This window comes from Chiloscyllium punctatum, chromosome 33 (assembly GCF_047496795.1).
Source record: "Chiloscyllium punctatum isolate Juve2018m chromosome 33, sChiPun1.3, whole genome shotgun sequence".
NCBI lineage: Eukaryota > Metazoa > Chordata > Chondrichthyes > Orectolobiformes > Hemiscylliidae > Chiloscyllium > Chiloscyllium punctatum.
The window spans coordinates 32,061,163-32,080,723 of record NC_092771.1 but is presented as its reverse complement, the minus strand read 5'-3'; the positions used below and the strand labels follow the sequence as shown (position 1 = coordinate 32,080,723).

General features: G+C 43.5%; 1 protein-coding gene across 8 annotated transcripts in view; it reads right to left on the bottom strand.

Moving 5' to 3' along the window:
* The window catches only part of herc1 (HECT and RLD domain containing E3 ubiquitin protein ligase family member 1), a 466,732-nt gene that overhangs the window by 142,799 nt on the left and 304,372 nt on the right, over positions 1-19,561 (bottom strand). For all 8 annotated transcript variants that reach the window (XM_072553323.1, XM_072553316.1, XM_072553320.1 and 5 more), the window contains 2 exons: positions 18,390-18,442; positions 9,357-9,557 (listed from right to left, as the gene is read on the bottom strand). In XM_072553323.1, the coding sequence (XP_072409424.1) occupies positions 9,357-9,557; positions 18,390-18,442 (254 nt within the window). The remainder of the gene's footprint in view (positions 1-9,356; positions 9,558-18,389; positions 18,443-19,561) is intronic.

Sequence of the window (19,561 nt, the reverse complement as noted above, 5' to 3'; positions counted from 1 at the left end):
ACTACATCTTTCTAAACTAAAAACGTTTTCCTTTGCATGGTTCATATCAATTTCTTTCCCTTCTATCCATTTCTGTCAAGTTGCCTTTTAAATGTTGTTACTGTATCTGCCTCCACCATCTCCTTTGGCTTCACATTCCAGGCACTTACCATCCTCGGTGTAAAAACTTGCCTCTCAAACGTTAAACTCATCCCCTTTTAACTTAACCCTATGTCACCTCGTAATTGACATTTCTACCCTGAGAAGACGACTCTGACTTCCGACTTGATTCTATGCCTCCCATATTTGTAAAGCTTCTGTCAGATCACCCCTCATCCTTTGACATTCAAGTGAAAACTAACTACGTTTGTCCAATCTCTCTTCATAGCTAACACCCTCTAAATCAGGCAACATCCCGGTAAACAGTGTTTGTACCCTCTTCAATGCCTCCACATCCTACCTGTAGCATGGTAAGCAGAACTGTACAGAATACTCTAAATATGGCCTAACTAAAATTCTGCAACACAACATGCTAATTTTCACACACTTTGCCCTGACCGATAAAACCGATCATACTCTATACCTTCTGGATCACCTTATGCACTTGTGTGGCACTTTCAGGGAAATGTGGGCCTGTACACCAAGATCCCTGTGTATGTCGATGTGACTAAGGGTTTTGCCATTTAGTATATACTCCCTTCTACCCGTTTCCAGCCTAACCATATCTTGTTGTATTATCTGACAATCTACCTTATTATCCGTAGCTCCTCCAATTTCATATTGACTGCAAACTTCTGAATCAGGTCACTCATTTTCTCCTCTGAATTATTTTTATAAATTACAATAACAGAAGTCCCAGCATTGATCCCTGTGTAACACCACTGGTCATAGATCCCCAGGCAGAAAAACACCCTTCTACCTCTAAGACTAAGACAGTTCTGTATCCATCTTAGCAGCTCGCCATGGATCCCATGTCACTTCTTTTTTAACAGCATCTTGTTGCAAAGGATTTTGTCAAAGGCCTTGCTGACGTCCTTCAAACAACATCTACTGCCTTGCCTCCGCAAATCATCTTTGAAACACCTTCAAAAAACCCAATTAAGTTTGTGAGATATTACCTTCCCCGCACAAAGCAATGTTGCCTATCGCTAATAAGTCCATATTTTTTCAAACGTAAGTAAATCCTAAGAATCTTCTCCAATAAATTCAACTACCACTGACGAAAGGCTCACTAGCCATAACTATCCATGTTGTCCTTCTTAAACAAACGTTCAACGTTGGCTATTCCCCAATCTTGTGGTATCTCTTCTGTGTCTGAACAACTTACAAAGATTTCAGACAAGATCCCAGCAATTTCCTAACCTAGCATTCTGGGATGTATCAAGTCCTGGGGACTTGCCTACTTTAATGCTTTTTAAAACATTCGCGTATTTGGAAAGGCAAGGACAGATTAGGGATAGTCAACATGGCTTTGTACATGGGAAATCATGTCTCACAAACTTGATTGAGTTTTTTGAAGTTTAGAACTAGGGTGAGGTGAGGGAAGGGGAAATAAGGAAACTGTTGAAGTCCACACTGATGCCTTGGGGTTGAAGTGTTCCGAGGCGGAAGATAAGGCGTTCTTCCTCCAGGCGTCTGGTAGTGAGGGAGCGGCGGTGAAGGAGGCCCAGGACCTCCATGTGCTCGGCAGAGTGGGAGGGGGAGTTGAAATGTTGGGCCACGGGGCGGTGTGGTTGATTGGTGCGGGTGTCCCGGAGATGTTCCCTAAAGCGCTCTGCTAGGAGGCGCCCAGTCTCCCCAATGTAGAGGACACTGCATCGGGAGCAACAGATACAATAAATGATATTAGTGGATGTGCAAGTAAAACTTTGATGGATGTGTAAGGCTCCTTTAGGGCCTTGGATAGAGGTGAGGGAGGAGGTGTGCGCGCGGTGGTAGGGGAAAGTGCCAGGATTGGAGGGTGGGTTGTTTGGGGGCGTGGACCTGACCAGGTAGTTGCGGAGGGAACGGTCTTTGCAGAAGGCGGAAAGGGGTGGGGAGGGAAACATATCCCTGGTAGTGGGGTCTGTTTGGAGGTGGTGGAAATGTCAGATGATTTGGTTTTGGTTTATGCAAAGGTTGGTAGGGTGGAAGGTGAGCACCAGGGGCGTTCTGTCCTTGTTACAGTTGGAGGGGTGAGGTCTGAGGGCGGAGGTGCGGGATGTAGACGAGATGCGTTGGAGGGCATCTTTAACCACGTGGGAAGGGAAATTGCGGTCTCTAAAGAAGGAGGCCATCTAAGCTGTCCAGGTCACCCTGTAATCTCCTAATAACCTCCTCACATTTCACCCTGCCACCCAGCTTAGTATCATCAGCAAATTTGCTAATGTTATTACTAATACCATCTTCTATATCATTAATATATATTGTAAAAAGCTGCGGTCCCAGCACTAATCCCTGTGGTACCCCACTAGTACGCCTGCCATTCCGAAAGGGAGTCGTTTGTTACTACTCTTTGTTTCCTGTCAGCCAGTCAACTTTCAATCCAAGTTGGTACTTTGCCCCCAATACCATGCGCCCTAATTTTGCTCACTAACCTCCTATGTGGGACTTTATCAAAAGTTTTCTGAAAGTCCAGGTACACTACATCTACTAGATCTCCCTCGTCTATCTTCAGAGTTACATCCTCAAAAAATTCCAGGAGATTAGTCAAGCACGATTTCCCCTTCATAAATCCATGCTGACTCTGACCTATCCTGTTACTACTATCCAGATGTGTCGTAATTTCATCCTTTATAATAGACTCCAGCATCTTTCCCACCACTGAGGTCAGACTAACTGGTCTATAATTTCCTGCTTTCTCTCTCTCACCTTTCTTAAAAAGTGGTACAACATTAGCCACCCTCCAATCCGCAGGAACTGATCCCGAATCTATCGAACTCTAGAAAATAAACACCAACGCATCCACGATTTCTCGAGCCACCTCCTTCAGTACCCTGGGATGTAGGGCAGCACGGTGGCACAGTGGTTAGCACTGCTGCCTCACAGAGCCAGAGACCCGGGTTTAATTCTTGCTTCAGGCAACAGACTGTGTGGAGTTTGCACATTCTCCCTGTGTCTGCGTGGGTTTCCTCTGGGTGCTCCGGTTTCCTCCCACAATTCAAAAATGTGCAGGTTAGGTGAATTGGCCATGCTAAATTGTCCGTAGTGTTAGGTTAAGGGGCAAATGTAGGGAAATAGGGTTGCGCTTCGGCGGGTCGGTGTGGACTTGCTGGGCCGAAGGGCCTGTTTCCACACTAAGTAATCTAGGCCATCAGGCCCCAGGGACTTATAACCTTCAGACCTAACAGTCTCTCCAACACCAATTCCTGGCAAATATAAATTCCCTTCAGTTCAGGTCCTTCAGCCACTGTTAACTCAGGGAGCTTGCTTGTGTCTTCCCCAATGAACACAGATCTGAAGTACCAATTCAATTCTTCTGCCATTTCTTTGTTCCCCGTAATATATTACCCGGTTTCTGTCTTCAAGGGCCCAATTTTAGTCTTAACCATTTTTTTGCCTTTCACATACCTAAAGCTTTTACTATCCTCCTTTATATTTTTACCTTCGTACCTCATTTTTTCTCTGCGTATTTCCTTCTTAGTAACCCTCTGTTGTTCTTTAAAAGCTTCCCAGTCCTTTGTTTTCCCACTTATCTTTGCTATGTTATACTTTTTCTCTTTTAACTTTATATGTTTCTTAACTTCCCTTGTCAGCCATGGCCATCCATGTCTCATCCTATGATCTTTCTTCCTTTTTGGAATCAACTGATCCTGCATCTTCTGCATTACACACAGAAATATCTGCCTTTGTTCCTCCACTGTCATCCCTGCTAAGGTATTGCACCATTGAACTTTGGCCAGCTCCTCCCTCATAGCTCCATCGTTCCCTTTATTCAATAGAAATATTGTCATGTCCGATTGTACCCTCCCCCCTCTCAAATCGCAGATTACTTCCCAATGGCTCCTTCGCTTCGAGGTCCCTGACCAATTCTGGTTCGTTGCACAATACCCGATCCAGAATTGCCTTCTCCCTGGTAGGCTCCAGCACCAGCTGTTCTAAGAATCCATCTCGGAGGCACTCCACAAAGTCCCTTTCTTGAGGTCCAATACCATCCTGATTCCCCCAGTCTACCTGCATGTTGAAATCCCCCATAACAACTTTGTAACATCTTTGTGAAAGGCCAATTTAACTCCTGATTTAACTTACATCTGACATCCAGACTACTGTTTGGGGCCCTGTAGATAACTCCCAAGAGGGTCTTTTTAACCTTGGAATTTCTCAGCTATATCCACACTGACTCTACATCTCCTGATTCTAGGTCCCCCCCGCGCAAGGGACTGAATATCATCCCTTACCAACATGGCCACCGCACCCCCTCTGCCAGTCAGTCTGTCCTTACGATAGCACATGTAGCCTTGAATATTCATTTCCCAGGCCCTGTCCACTTGAAGCCACGTCTCAGTTATCCCCACAATATCGTATCTGCCAATTTTCAAAAGCACCTCAAGTTCATCCACCTTATTTCTAATGCTTCGTGCATTCACGTCAAGTATTTTTAATTTGTTACTGCCCTCACCCTTCCCATCAACTCCTATTTCACTCAACCTTACAGCATGATCCCTTTTTGAGTTTTCTGCCTCATTGATACAGTTATCTTTCTTGACTTCCCTTGTTCTAACTTTCCCTTCAATTTCTTTCTTAAATATCCAGTTTGTCCCCTCCCCCCGCTACTCAGTTTAAATGTCGCTGTGTTGCAGTAGCAAACCTGCCTGGCAGAATGCTGGTCCCCAATCTATTAAGGTGCAAATCGTCTCTCTTATATGATTTATGCTTACCACAAACATACCCCAGTGATCCAAGAATTTAAATCCTTGCTTCCTGCACCAGTTCCCCAGCCACACGTTCAAGTCCATTATCTCCCTGTTTCTGGCCTCACCAGCCCGAGGAACTGGAAGCAAACCGGAGATAACCACCTTGGACGTCCTGCTTTTCAGCCTTCTTCCTAGTTCTCCGAAGTCCCGCTGTAGTATGTTCCTCCTCTTCTTCCTGACGTCATTTGTGCTGACATGTACCACCACCTCTGGCTCTTCACCTTCGTCCTTGAGGATTTCCCACACTCTGTCTGTGACGTCTTTAACCCTGGCACCAGGAAGGCAACACACCATCCTTAAGTCCCGTCTGCTGCCACAAAAACCCCGGTCAGTTCTTCTCACTATGGAGTCCCCTATTACCACGGCTCTGTGCGATGTCCGACTCTTCCGCTCTGCATCCACACCAACTTTTGATTGACAGACCTGGCCGCCTCCATGCTGAACCATGCTATCAGGTAGTAAGAGGATGGCAAGGGCACAAAATGTACTCTGGGTGTGGGGGGGATTTCAATGTCCACGAAGAGTGGCTTGGCAGCCGTACTATTGATCGAGCTGGTTGGGTCCTAAAAGACATAGTTGCTATACTGGGTCTACAGCAGGTGATGTAGGAACCAACAAGAGGGAAGAATATACTTGACCTCATTCTTACCAATCTACCAGGTGCAGATGCATCTGTCCGTGACAGTATCGGTAAATGCAACCACCGCACAGTCCATGGGGTGACAAAGTCCCGCCTTCACATTGAGAATAACCTCCATCATGTTGCGTGGTACTACCACCGTGCTATATGGGACACACTTTGAACACATCTAGCAACTCAAGACTGGGCATCTATGAGCCACTGGCAGCAAACCTGTACTCCAGCACAATCTGTAACCTCATGGCCTGCATATTCCTCACTAAACCATTACCATCAAGCCAAGGGGATCAAAACTGGTTCAATGGGGAGTGCTAGAGCAGCACCAGGCATACTTGAAGTTAAGGTGTCAACCTGGTGAAGCCACCAAAATGGACTACTTACATGCCAAACAGCATAAGCAGCAAGTGATACACAGATCCCACAACCAGATCAGATCTAAGCTCTGCAGTCCTGCCCACATCCAATCATGAATGGTGGTCAACGACTGAACGGAGAAGGAGGGTTCACAAATATCCCCAACCTCACTTGTGGAACAGGCCAGCACCACCGGTGCAGAAGATTTCACAGCAATCTTCAGCCAGAAGTGCTGAATGGATGAATCTTGGCAGCTTCCAGTGATCCGCAGCAACATATATACTAGTCTTCAGTCAATTCGATTCACTGCACATGATATCAAGGAACTGTTGGAGACACTGGATACTGCAAAGGCTATGGGCCCTGACAACATTCTGACAATAGTACTGAAGATTTGTGCTTCAAAAATTGCTGCTGCCTGAGCCAAGCTGTTCCAGTACAGTTACAACACAGGCAATTACCTGACAATGTGGAAAATTGCCCAACTATGTCCTGTACATAAAAAGTAGGAAAAATCCAACTCAGCCAATTACTATCATATCAGCCTACTCTTGACACTATGGCGTTGGAAGGCATCATCAACGATAATATCCATCAGCATCTGCTCAGTGACACCCAGTTTGGGTTTTGCCTGGGCTACTCTGTTCCTAACTTCATTAAGCCTTGGAACAAACATGGGACAAAAGTCCTGAATGCCTGAAGTGAGGATGAGCATTACAGCCCTTGACATCAAGGCTGCATTTGACCAATTGTGGCATCAAGGGGTCCTAGCAAAACTGAAATGAGTGGGTATGGAAGGCAAGCTCTCCAGTGGTTGGAGTCATACTTGACACAAGCACATAGGCTGTGGTTATTGGAGGCTCGTCATCTCAGCTCCAGGGCATCTCTGAGGGGTTTGTCAAAGTAGGGTCCTAGGCCCAACCATCATCAGCTACTTCATCAATGACCTTCTCTCCATCATAAGATCAGAAATGGGGATGTTCACCAATGATTACTCAATGTTCAGCGCCATTCACTACTCCTCAGATACTGAAGCAGTCCATGCTCAAATGCAACAAGATCTGGACAACATCCGGGCTTCATCCAGAAAACACAGCAGGTCAGGCAGCATCCAAGGAGCAGGAGAATTGATGTTTCGGGCATAAGCCCTTCATCAGGAATCGTCATGAAGGGCTCATGCCCTAAACGTTGATTCTCCTGCTCCTTGGATGCTGCCTGACCTGCGGTGCTTTTCCGGCACCACACTCTCAACTCTGGCACTATACCCACAAGCATCCAGTCCATCCACCACCACCACTCAGTAGCGGCAGTTTCTGTAAGATGCTCTGCAGAAATTCACCAAAGAACCTCAGTTAGCATCTTCCAAACACACGACTACTTCTATCTAGAAGGACAAGGGCAACACCACCATTTTCAAGATCCCCTCCAAGCCCACTCACCATTCTGACTTGGACATATATGGGAATTCCTTCACTATCGCTGGGTTAATATCCTGGAATTCTCTCCCTAACAGGATTGTGAGTCAACCCACAGCATGTGGACTACAGCATTTCAAGAAGGCAGCTCACCATGTTGTCAAGGGCAACCAGGCATGTACAAAAATTGCTGGTCAGCCAGCAACATCCACATTCTATAAATTAATAAATAAAAGAAATTTTACAAGGGTGATAGAGATGGTTCAAGGAAATACAGACTAGTGAGTCTAAAGTAGATTATAAAAACATGGAAGTCATGTTGGAATTTTGGTTAGGCCAAAGCCAGGGTACTGTGTGCCGTTCTGGTCTTCACACTAAAGGAAGGATACAATTACACATTCTGGTCTTCATTCTAAAGGAAGGTAGAATTACACAGGTGTGGGCTGGTGGGGGGGGGGGGGGGGGGGAATAGTGGTGCAAAGGCAATTCATCAGGATCTTGCCTGGGATGGAAAATTTCAGCTATAGAGACAGAGACAGACTGGATAAGCTCAAGCTGTTTCCTTTGGAGCAGAGAACGTGGAGGGGAAGACCTGGTAGATGTTTACTAGACTATGAGCTGCATGGACAGGATGAACAGAAAGCCTTTGTTTGCCTTAGTCAAACGGTCAATAACAAGAGTGGCACACAAGTTGTTCTTCTACAATACACTGGTTATATGCTTGTGCAACCCGCACTATATAAAAATCGCGGAATAAAAATAGCACTTAAAGTGCTGGTGATGCAACTCCTTGATAGCCAACACAAGTTTTAAACGTTTGCACTTTAAAAACAGTGTTTCCTATTCATCAATCACATTACAGTCAACTCACATGAATGAAATGAGCATTATAGTGGAACGACCTGTAATTTTAAAATGAAGGCAAGAAATTGGGAAGAATTTTAAGGAAGAAACTTGAGGGTGACAGTGATCTGGAATGCACTGCCTGGGAGGGTAGTTGAAGCTGGAAGATTCATAACTTTAAAAATATTTGGATGAGCAATTGAAGAGTCCTAACATTCAAGGCTATGGACCTAGTGCAGGAAAGTGGGACCAGTGCAGGTAGTATTATAGTATTGATGAGACAGACTTGATGGGCCGAGGGGCCTCATCTGTACTGTATGACCCCATGACTGCTAATCAGAAATGGGAAAGGAAATTCATTTGAGTCAGGAGATCTATTCAAGGGGATAATGATGAGATCCCCTACAGTGTGGAAACAGGCCCTTCAGCCAAACAAGTCCATATCAACCCTCCGAAGAGTAACCCACCCAGACCCATCTCCCTCTGACTAATGCACCTAACACTGTGGGCTATTTAGCATGGCCAATTCACCTGACCAGCACATCTTTAGATTGTGGGAGGAAACCAGAGCTCTCGGAGTCTGGTGCTGTGAGGCAGCAGTGCTAACCACCATGCTGCCCCTTTTTAAAACTACCAACCATTTCACTGCCAACCATTTCACTGATTCCCTTTCATCCCGCAGTTTCGCTATTTCTTTTCAAGCAAATCACCCATCATATAATGATTAATCGTTTATGGCTGTAGCTATTTCAGCTATGATGAAGTGATATCAGCTACTCTTCCATAAAATCTATCATTCTTTGATGTCTAACATGAAAGGTCACATTGTAGGCAAATCTTCCCTTTGTCCCACAGTGTCTCATGCACTTTCTTAGAACACTCAACTTCCTCTTGCTGCTATAAACACTTAAGAAAAATAAAAAAAAGAACAAAATGGTAAAAGAACAAATGCCCTGATCAAATTGAAGCACTGATTTGGTTAAATGTTAAGCCAGAGTAAAAGTGCTTTTCATATATTGACTGTGTACAAACTCATATATGTACAAACTGATTTTTGAAACAGCGCTAATAGTCTGCAGCAGGGGAGAGAACTAAATCTTGCTCCTTTTAATTTTTGATGTGATTGCAATTCTTCTGGATATTTAGCTTGGCTACATTCCAATTTTTATATATTTAATGAAACACTATAAACAATTCCAATGTTATTTCACTGTAGATCTTTGTTGGACTCACCAATTTGCATAAGTGTTTCTTCCATACTGTTGGTTGCTGTTACCATGGCAACAGATGCTCCCAGAGGATCACTGTCAGGAAACTGTACTGGCTCAGGTACAATTCTACGTTCATTCAGGCCAAGGGGTCCAGCTAACAGCTCAAACTCCTCCTCTCCAGTTAGCTTGTCGTCTTCATCAATATCTAACATGTCCCAGTCTTCTGCAAGAGTAAGATAAAGAGGTATCAATAAGGACAGAATTGTGTGTTTGAAAGTTTGACACCATCTGGGACAAAGCTGCCCCATGCACCACTCCCTTCACATGGAGGCAGTAGTACATACCACCTGCAAGATGCACTCACTAAAGCTTCTTTAACAGCACCGTCCAAGCCTACAACCTCCATTACCTAGAACAACAAGGGCAGTAGGCAAATGGTAACATCACCACCCACAACCATAAAACATTAAGGAACAAGAATTTGTGTACATCTTTTGGCTCCTCAAAATGCTCTGCCATTCATGGCTGATCTGACATTCCACATGCTGAAGAAGGGCTTATGCCCGAAACGGCGATTCTCCTGCTCCATGGATGCTGCCTGACCTGCTGTGCTTTTCCAGCAACACATTTTCAGCTCTGATCTCCAGCATCTGCAGTCCTCACTTTCTCCTGACATTCCACATGCCCACTTTGCTGTTCGTTCCCTTTGAAACTGATTAAGAAGCTTTTTTTTTGCCATTCAGCTGTGGGATGTGGGGTTGGCTGAGCCAGCATTTATCGCTCAGCCCTCAGCAGCCTTGAGAAGGTGGTGCTGAGCTGCCTTTTTGGACCAATGCAGTCCATGTACAATATCTCAGCTTTAAATATACAAAAGGGCTCTGCTCCCAACACTCTCCCAAGGAGTTCCAAAGGCTCTCAAACCCTCTGATAGAAGAAATTCCTTCTCATTTCAGTCTTAAATTGACACCTTTTATTCTGAGACTATGCCCTTTGGTCAGAGACTCTCCCATGGGAGGAAAGATCCTCTCAGTATTTAGCCTGTCAAGTCCCTTAAGAATCTGGTATGTTTCAATGAGATCACCTCTCATTCTTCTTAACTCAGTGAGTAGAGTCCCAGGGAGAACATGAGAACTGCAGGTGTTGAAGATCAAAGTGAAAAGGTGTGGTGCTGGAAAAGGACAGCCAGTCAGGCAGCATTCGAGGAGCAGGAGAGTTGATGGTTCGTGCATAAGCTCTTCATTAGGAATAAAACGAGATAAAAACAATGACTGCAGATGCTGGAAACCAGATTCTGGATTAGTGGTGCTGGAAGAGCACAGCAGTTCAGGCAGCATCCAAGTAGCTTCGAAATTGACGTTTCAGGCAAAACCCGAAACAGGATGCTGCCTGAACTGCTGTGCTCTTCCAGCACCACTAATCCAGAATCTTCATTAGGAATGTCAATCCTTGTAGAGGGAGGAGGAGAACTTCTTCAAGGCAGGCATCCTTGGAAGAGGCTTTGCAGTAAGGTTATAATCAACCAGGAGAAAGTGAGGATTGCTGATACTGGAGATCAGAGTCAGAAAGTGTGATGCTGGAAAAGCACAGCCATTAAGCAGCATCCGAGAAGCAGGAAAAATCGATGTTTCGAGCATAAGCTCATTCCTGATGAACAGCTTATGCTCAAAACGTCGACTCTCCTGCTCCTCGGATGCTGCCTGACCAGCTGTGCTTTTCCAGCATCACACGTTTTGACTCTGAGTAGAGTCCCAACCTGGAAAATCCTTATTCATATGGCAATCCCTCCAAATAGAGGATCATACTACTAAATGGTCTCTAAACTATGTTCAATGAAATAATACCTTTCCTCAATAAAAGGACACAGAGGGTGGTATGTGTATGGTATGAGCTGCCAGAGGAAGTGGTGAAGGCTGGTACAATTGCAACATTTAAGAGACATATAAATAGGAAGAGTTTGGAAAGATATGGGCCCGGTGCTAGCAGGTGTGACTAGATTGAGTTGGGATATCTGGTCGGCATTGTTGGTCCGAAGGGTCTGTTTCCATGTTGTACATCTCTATGACCAAAACTGCTTACAATATTCAGGTCAAATTAGCATCTTGTACGATTACAGTAAGACTTCTTGAAACTTATAATCTCAACTTATTGATACAAGGGTCAACATTCAATTACCCTTCCTGCGTGCTAGCACTATAGTTTGTTCACAAGTACACCTTTGTGTTGCAGTTTTCCGCAATAGTTGTGTTCTTCCTTCCAAATGAAAAGCTTCATGTTTGCCCATTTTATATTCAAGTTGCCAAATTTTTGCTCACTTACTTAGCCTATTTTTGTCTCCTTGTCAACTGCTGGTATCCCTCTTGCAACATAAAACAGAGAACAGTACAGGCCCTTCGGCCCTTGACGCGAAGCCAACCTTTCATCCTACTCTAAGATCAAACTAACCTTGCACTTTACTATCATCCATGTGCCTATCCAAGAGTTGCTTAAATGTCCCTAATGTTTCTGACTCTACTACCATTACTGGCAGTACATTCAACACACCCACCACCCTCTGGGTAAAGAGCCGACCTCTGACATCTCCCCTAAACCTTCCTACAATCACCTTAAAATTATGACCCCTTGTAATAGCTATTTCTGCCCTGGGGAAAAAGTCTCTGACTATTCACTTAATCTATGCATCTAATCATCTTGTACACCTCTATCAAGTCGTCTCTCACCCTTCTTTGCTCCAATGAGAAAAATCCTAGCTCCTTTCTTCATAAGACATGCCCTCTAGTCCAGGCAGCATCCTGACAAATCTCCTCTGCACCCTCTCCAAAGCTTCCACGTCCTTCCTATAATGAGGCGACCAGAACTGAATGCAATATTCCAAGTGTGGCCTAACCAGGGCTCTAACAGAGCTGCAGCATAACCTCACAGCTCTTAAACTCAATCCCCCTGCTAATGAAAGCCAACACACCATACACCTTCTTAATAATCCAATCAACCTGGGTGGCAACTTTGAGGGATCTATGGGCATGTACCTCAAGATCTCTCTGTTCCTCCACACTGCCAAGAATCCTGCCTTTAAACATGTAACCTGCATTCAAATTCCACCTTCCAACATAAATCACCTCTCACTTTTCCAGGTAGAATTCCATCTGCTACTTCTCAGCCCAGCTCTGCATCCTGTCAAAGCCTCGTTGCAAACTGCAACAACCTACCACACACTATCCACCATTCCACCAACCTTTGTATCATCAGCAAACTTACTAAACCACCTTTCCACTTTCTCATCCAACTCATTGATTAAAATCACAAAGAGCAGAGGTCTCAGAACAGAACCCAGTGGAAAACCACTGGTCACTGAACTCCAGGCTGAATACTTTCCATCTACTACCACCCTCTGTCTTCTATGGGCCAGGCAATTCGGTATCCAGGCAGCCAAACTTCCCTGTATCCCATGTCTCCTTACTTTCTGAATGAGCCTACTATGGGGAACCTGATCAAATGCCTTGCTAAGATCCATGTATACCACAACCATTTCTCTACTCCCGTCAATATGTTTTGTCACATCCTCAAAGAATTCAATAAGGCTTGTGAGGCATAACCTGCCCCTCACAAAGCCATGCTGACTACCTCTGATCAAATTATGGTTTTCCAAGGAATTATAAACCCTGTCTCTCAGAATCCTCTCCAATAATTTGCCCACCACAGACCTAAGACTGTAATTCTCAGGGTTATCTCTATTCCCATTCTTGACCAAGGGAATAACATTTGCCATCTCCAATCATCTGGTAGTACGCAAGTGGACAGGAGGACACAAAGATCACCACCAAAGGCACAGCGATCTTGTCCCTCGCTTCCCATAGTAACTGTGGGTATGTCACGTTTAGCCCAGGGGATTTAACTATCTTTAAGGTTTTCAAAATTTTCAGCAAATCTTTCTTCTTAATGTTCAAACATACCGGCCTGTTACATGCTGTCCTCACAAATGATAAAATCTCTCTCACAGTAAATAATGAAATAAAATATTCATTATGGATCACCCTTACCTCCTCTGACTCCAGGCGCAAGTTCTTTCCACTATCCTTGATCAACCCTACCTTGACTGGCCATCCTTTTGTTCCTCAAGTAAGTGTAGAATGCCTGAGGGTTTTCCTTAATCCTACCCGCTAAAGCTTTTTCATTGCCCTTCTCACTCTCCTAAGTCCATTTTTCAGTTCCTACCTGGCTACCTTGTAACCCTTTCCAGCCCTGTCTGATCCTTGCCTCCTCAACCTTACTTAAGCTTCCTTCTTTCTCTTGACTAGATGCTCTACATCCCTTGTCACCCCAAGGTTCCTTCACGCTGCCATCCTTTCCTTGCCTCAGTGGGACAAACCTATAGAGAGCACTATCAGCAAGTGTTTTCTAAACAACCTCCACATTTCTGTTGTGCATTTTCCGGAGAACATCTGTTCCCAATTTAGGGAACATGCTTCCCCACCTATTTTTCTGTTGCCTGCAAATTTTTCTTCAGTACATTTGCTTTCTTCCTCCAAGTCATTAATATATATTACAAACAGCTGCAGTCCCGCAAGGATCCCTGAGGAACCCTACTAATTAAAGGTCAACCACCCAAAAAAGAACCCTTTATTCCCACTAACTGCTTCCTTTCCATCAGCCAAATCTCTATTCATGCCAAGATTCAACACCATTTAGGGAAAAGGCTGGGGAATGGAGTTGAGAAACATATCAGCCATGGTCAGTTGGCTTAGCAGAAATAATGGACCAACTGGCCTAATTTTGCTTCTAGACCTTATGGCTCTTATGTTATGACTTGACCTTTGTGAGGTACCATGTCAAATGCCTTCCGGAAGTCCAAATACAACACAATCACTTTATCCTCTCTGGTTGATACTTTCTTGAAAATTTCTAATAAATCAGTCAGACATGATTTTCCCTTAATGAAGCCATGCTGTCTCTGCTTAATTAGTTCATAAGTATGTTGGTATTACTTCCTTAATAATTGATTGCAACATTTTTCCAACAATAGATGTTAGGCTAATTGGCCTATGTACCCACTTTTTGCCTCCCTCCCTTTTTGAATAGGGGTGTGACATTGGTAGTTTTTCAATCTTCCAGCACTTTTCTAGAGTCCAAAGATTTTTGGAATAATATGACCAAAGCATCTTCATCAGTAGCTGCTTCTTTTGATGATCCGAGGACAGAAGTCATCAGGGCTAGGAGGTTTACCAACTTTAACCCCATTAGTTATTCTTCTCTCTATTGATTCCACCTCCCCCCTGTATTCTTTAATAGTAATGACACATTCAATGTATCTTACACTGTAAAGGCTGGTGATAAATATCTATTTAACTCCTCTGCCATTTCCATGTTCCCCACAACTTTTGCTCCAGGTGCATTTTCTAAGTTCTATGTTCACTTTGATGTCTCTCATCCTTTTTGTATATTTAAAAAAACTCTTACTGTCAGACTTTATTTTCCCTGCTAGTTTGCCCTCACTTATTTTCTCTCTCTCTTTATTATCTTTTTAGTCCCCATTTGCTGTATTCTGAGTTTATACCAAACTTTAGCGTTATCATAGCATGATAGAATCCCTACAGTATGGAAACAGGCTCTTCAGCCTAGCAAATCCACACCAACCCTGCGAAGAGTAACCCACTCAGACCCATTCCCTGACCCTATTATCCTATATTTAACCCTGACTAATGCACCTAACCTACATATTCCTGAACATTATGGGCAATTTAGCATGGCCCAATTCGCCTAACCTATGCAACTTTGGATTGTAGGAATCAAACCTGGATCCCTAGTGCTGTGAGGCAGCAGTGAGCCACTGTGCCACCCACTGACTTTTGTCTCTTAATGTGGGTTTTCTTTCAACTTAATACTCTCCTCGAGTGCCTTAATTAGTCATGGATGGCTTATCACTTTCTAAGAATCTTTTCTCCTTACTGGTATACATTTTGCTGAGAGTTGTGAATTACCACCTTAACGTTTGCCACTGCTTGCTTACTAATTTTCTTGTTAATCTATCTGCTGAATCCACTTTAGCTAATGAACCTAATTTCTTCGCAATTTTTTGTAAACAGTTGTTTATTCACTTTCAAACTGATTAAGTCATGTTCTGACCTCAACATCCTGGAGAATCTTTTACTTACATCTTACTATTTCTAGATCCAAGACAGCCCGTTTCCTGGTTGGCTCCACAGTATGTTGTTTGAGCTAACTATCCCTAATGCACTCCATAAAGTCATTGTTGTTGCTATCCTTCCCAACTTGATTCATTCAACCAACATGAAGATTAATATCACCCACAATTATTGCATTATTCTTTCTCCATGCTTCTATTATTTGTCCATGTCCACCCTTTCCTACAGTTTGGCTATTATTTGAGTTCTATACACTACTCCTACTGATGTTTTTTTTTCCCTTGCTGATTTTTACCTCTACCCAAATGGACACTGCTTCATTTAAATGGGTCAAGATTAGAGTGGTGCTGGAAAAGCACAGCACGTCAGGTAGCATCCAAGGAGCAGGAAAATCGACGTTTCAGGCAAAGTTCATCAGCTTTTGCCCGAAACATCAATTTTCCTGCTCCTCGGATGCTGCCTGACCTGCTGTGCTTTTCCAACACCACTCTAATCTCGACTCTAATCGCCAGCATCTGCAGTATCCAACTCTATCTACTTCACCTAAGCTTAAATGATCTCTCATAACTGTACTCATTTAATGTCTTAATAACAGCGCTATCTTCCTTCCAATCTTTCAGAAAGGTCAAATATCCCTGAATTGTAAATTCCCAGTTTTGATCTCTTTACAACTATGTCTGGGTAATGACTATCAAATCATATCCATTGACTTGGAAATGTATTGATATTCCTTCAATGGGTCAGGATCCTCCAAATCTTTCCCTAACGGTGCTTTAGGTACTTTTACAACATGCCTGCAGCACTTCAAAAGAGCGGCTCCACCATCTTCTGAAGGGAAATTTGGGATGGGCAACATATGTTGGCCTCGACAGCAACTCCTGCATCAAATGAAGGAATAAAGTAATTGATTTGATCTATTAAATGACCAGCTCGCTGGTCATAAATCACATGAGCTTTGGAAAGGCAGTAGCTGAAATTATAATTATTTCCCTTTTCTCGCTGATAAAGAAAATATGGAAAAATCAACCTGTTGCACTGATAACATTTGTCCTCTTATCTTAGATTCTAAAACTAGAGCCAGACCAAGCAGGGAAGAAGTCAGGAAACCTTTTCACACAAAGGGTTGGAGAACCATGGAATTCTTCCACAAACACAACAGATGGTATTTTAACTAAGATTAATAATTCTGAGATCAATAGTTTGTTCCTACTCAGGAGAAATGAAGCCAAGAGAATGGATGGAGCTTGGATGCTGATCAGCTACAACCTAAGTGAACTGCAGAACAGGTTCAAAGGTCTGAATAATATAACCCTGTTTCTTTATTCAAAAATGCTTTTGTGCATCACCAGTGCTAGTTTAGCATGGTGCACACCATATGTAAGCAAAAAGACAGATCATTGAGTAAGTAGAGAAACTCATCTTAAATACTTTAAAAAAAACAACGCCTGTATGTTGTGGAGCCTGAATTTTGCTTGGGCTAATAAATGGCAAGTGACATTTGTGTCACACAAGCCCCAGTGGTATGACACAAAGGTCGAACCCCACTGTTAATTAAACCAAACACCCAGAAAAGCTCACCTTGCCTCATAATCTGTTAAAATATGAGTGACAGAACTCCTAAATTATACTATTTAAAGAAAATTTTAAAAAGTGTTTATAATCCCTTTGACAGCAAGTTGGGCAGTTACATCTCTGGCTTTACAGCAGTTGTTGTGCTGTTCGATAGCAGTTGGTCTCCATCTAATTTTTAAAAACCAGGTTTATATGCCCTTTAATGACAAATTAAATTGCTATAATTTGGTTGGTTTCCAGGTGTCAAAACAATAAAATTCAAATTACATTGGCTACTGGTATCGTGGGCATAATTGATGAAGCGCAGCAGGTCAGGCAGCATCCAAGGAGCAGGAGAATCGACGTTTCGGGCGTAAGCCTTTCTTCAGCTCCTTGGATGCTGCCTGACCCGCTGCGCTTTTCCAGCAACACATTTTTCAGCTCTGATCTCCAACATCTGCAGTCCTCACTCTCTCATAATTGATTAAATTTGAATTGTTGTCAAAACAACAACTAAACCTCAGGTATCTATTTAACAGCCGATTGTGATATTTGGAACAGCCCAACCTTAGCTGGCAGCTGTGGCTGTACTTTAAATTCAGAAAAACACTTGCTATCTTAAAGTGACCATACATGCTTTTGACTCCATAACACAATTACTAACTTCAAGAAGGGAAAATCTAAACATTTCTCCTCTTGACTGAATCACTCACCTTCAACTTTCTGGGTTAACATTGGCCAGAAATTGCACTAGACCAGTCATATCAAAATTATTGGTACAAAACGTTCACGGCCTGGGTATTCTGCACTGAGTAACTCACCTCCTGACTCCCCAAAACCTGTCCAACATCTCAGCACAAGTTAGGACTGCGATGGACTATTCTCCACTGGCCTGGATAAACACAGTTCCAAAAGCATTCAATAAACCCAAGACCATCTCGGAGAAAGCAGCCCATTGATCAGCATTGCACTTGCCACCTTAACATTTCATGCCCTTCGCCACAAATGCAATAGTTTGCATCATCCACAGGTGCAGTAGAACTCATCAGTCTGCCTTTGGCATTGTCTTTCAAACGCACAATCTTTACCATCCAGAAAGACAAGGGCAGCAAATACGTGGAAACCCATTTCCTGCAACTTTCCGTCCAAGCCACTCACCTGACGTGGAATTTTGTCACCGCTGCAGTGGTTTAAGGCGGCAGGCAATGACCACCTTATGGGCAGTTAGGAATAGGCAATAAATGCAGGCCCAACCAAAAATGCACTCATTGCAAGAAAAAATAAAAAGAAACTAAAAGGCATATTTGTAAGTATCTGATCAATTTAAGTTATCATATTACTTAAATAAACAAAGATTAAGCAAATACCTTCATATATGCTATCTTGCTTGCCTATCAGATCTGGTGCCTGGCCTTTGTATCTGAAACATGAACAATAATTATTCCAATAAGAGATGTCAACTTTAAAGCATAAATAACATACTCAGGCAAATTTAGTTATTTTAACAAGATATTATTAGATTACTTACAGCATGGAAACAGGCCCTTCGGCCCAACAAGTCCACACCGACCCGCCAAAGCATAACCCACCCAGACCCATTCCCCTACATTTACCCCTTCACCTAACACTATGGGCAATTTAGCATGGCCAATTCACCTGACCTGCACATTTTTTGGATTGTGGGAGGAAACTGCAGCACCCGGAGGAAACCCACGCAGACACTGGGAGAATGTGCAAACTCCACACAGAGAGTCGCCCAAGGCGGCAATTGAACCCGGGTCTCTAGCGCTGTGAGGCAGCAGTGCTAACCACTGTGCCACCATGCCACCCATAATATATAGAGATGTATCCCAGCTTCAATCTCCAGAGCTTTTCCCTCGGGAGCTGTTACTATTACGTAGCTACTCAGGTGTCAGCATGCTTCCACAAGCATCAAATGGAGAAGTGCATAACTAGCCTGACTGTCTTGGCAATATTTCACTGGCCATGTTATTTGTTTAAGGCTCTCTTGCTCTCCTTCAATTTGTACTCCATTAAAAATTTCCATGAACATCATCTTAATCTTTGGGTGAACAGAAAGCATCAATCATCCCTTTAGTTGCAGTTCTGTTTCACTTATCGTGCCAACAATGTCATTCAGCTTGGATGGTGTAGGAATTGAGGGGATGTTGAGATTATCGAGGGGGAAGGTCAGATTGCATAAGGAGGTTGGGAATTATTTGTGAGAAATGCTTTTGCATCCATTTGAGTTGATTAGAGACAAAAAAGAACTGCAGATGCTGGAATCCAAAGTACTCAGGCAGGAGGCTGGAAGAACATAGGAAGCCAGGCAGCATCAAAAAGTGGAGAAGTCAATGTTTTGGGCGTAACCCTTCTTCAGGACTGGGAGTGAGTGTAGGGGGAGCTGCAGATAAAAGGGGGTGGTGGGAGCAGGGTGGCAAAATGGGGATAAACAAAGACAGGCAGAGGGTACAACGTGGTTGGTCAATGGGAAGAATGAATCCAGTTGGTGGCTGGGAGGAGTAGAGGGGAGGGGGAG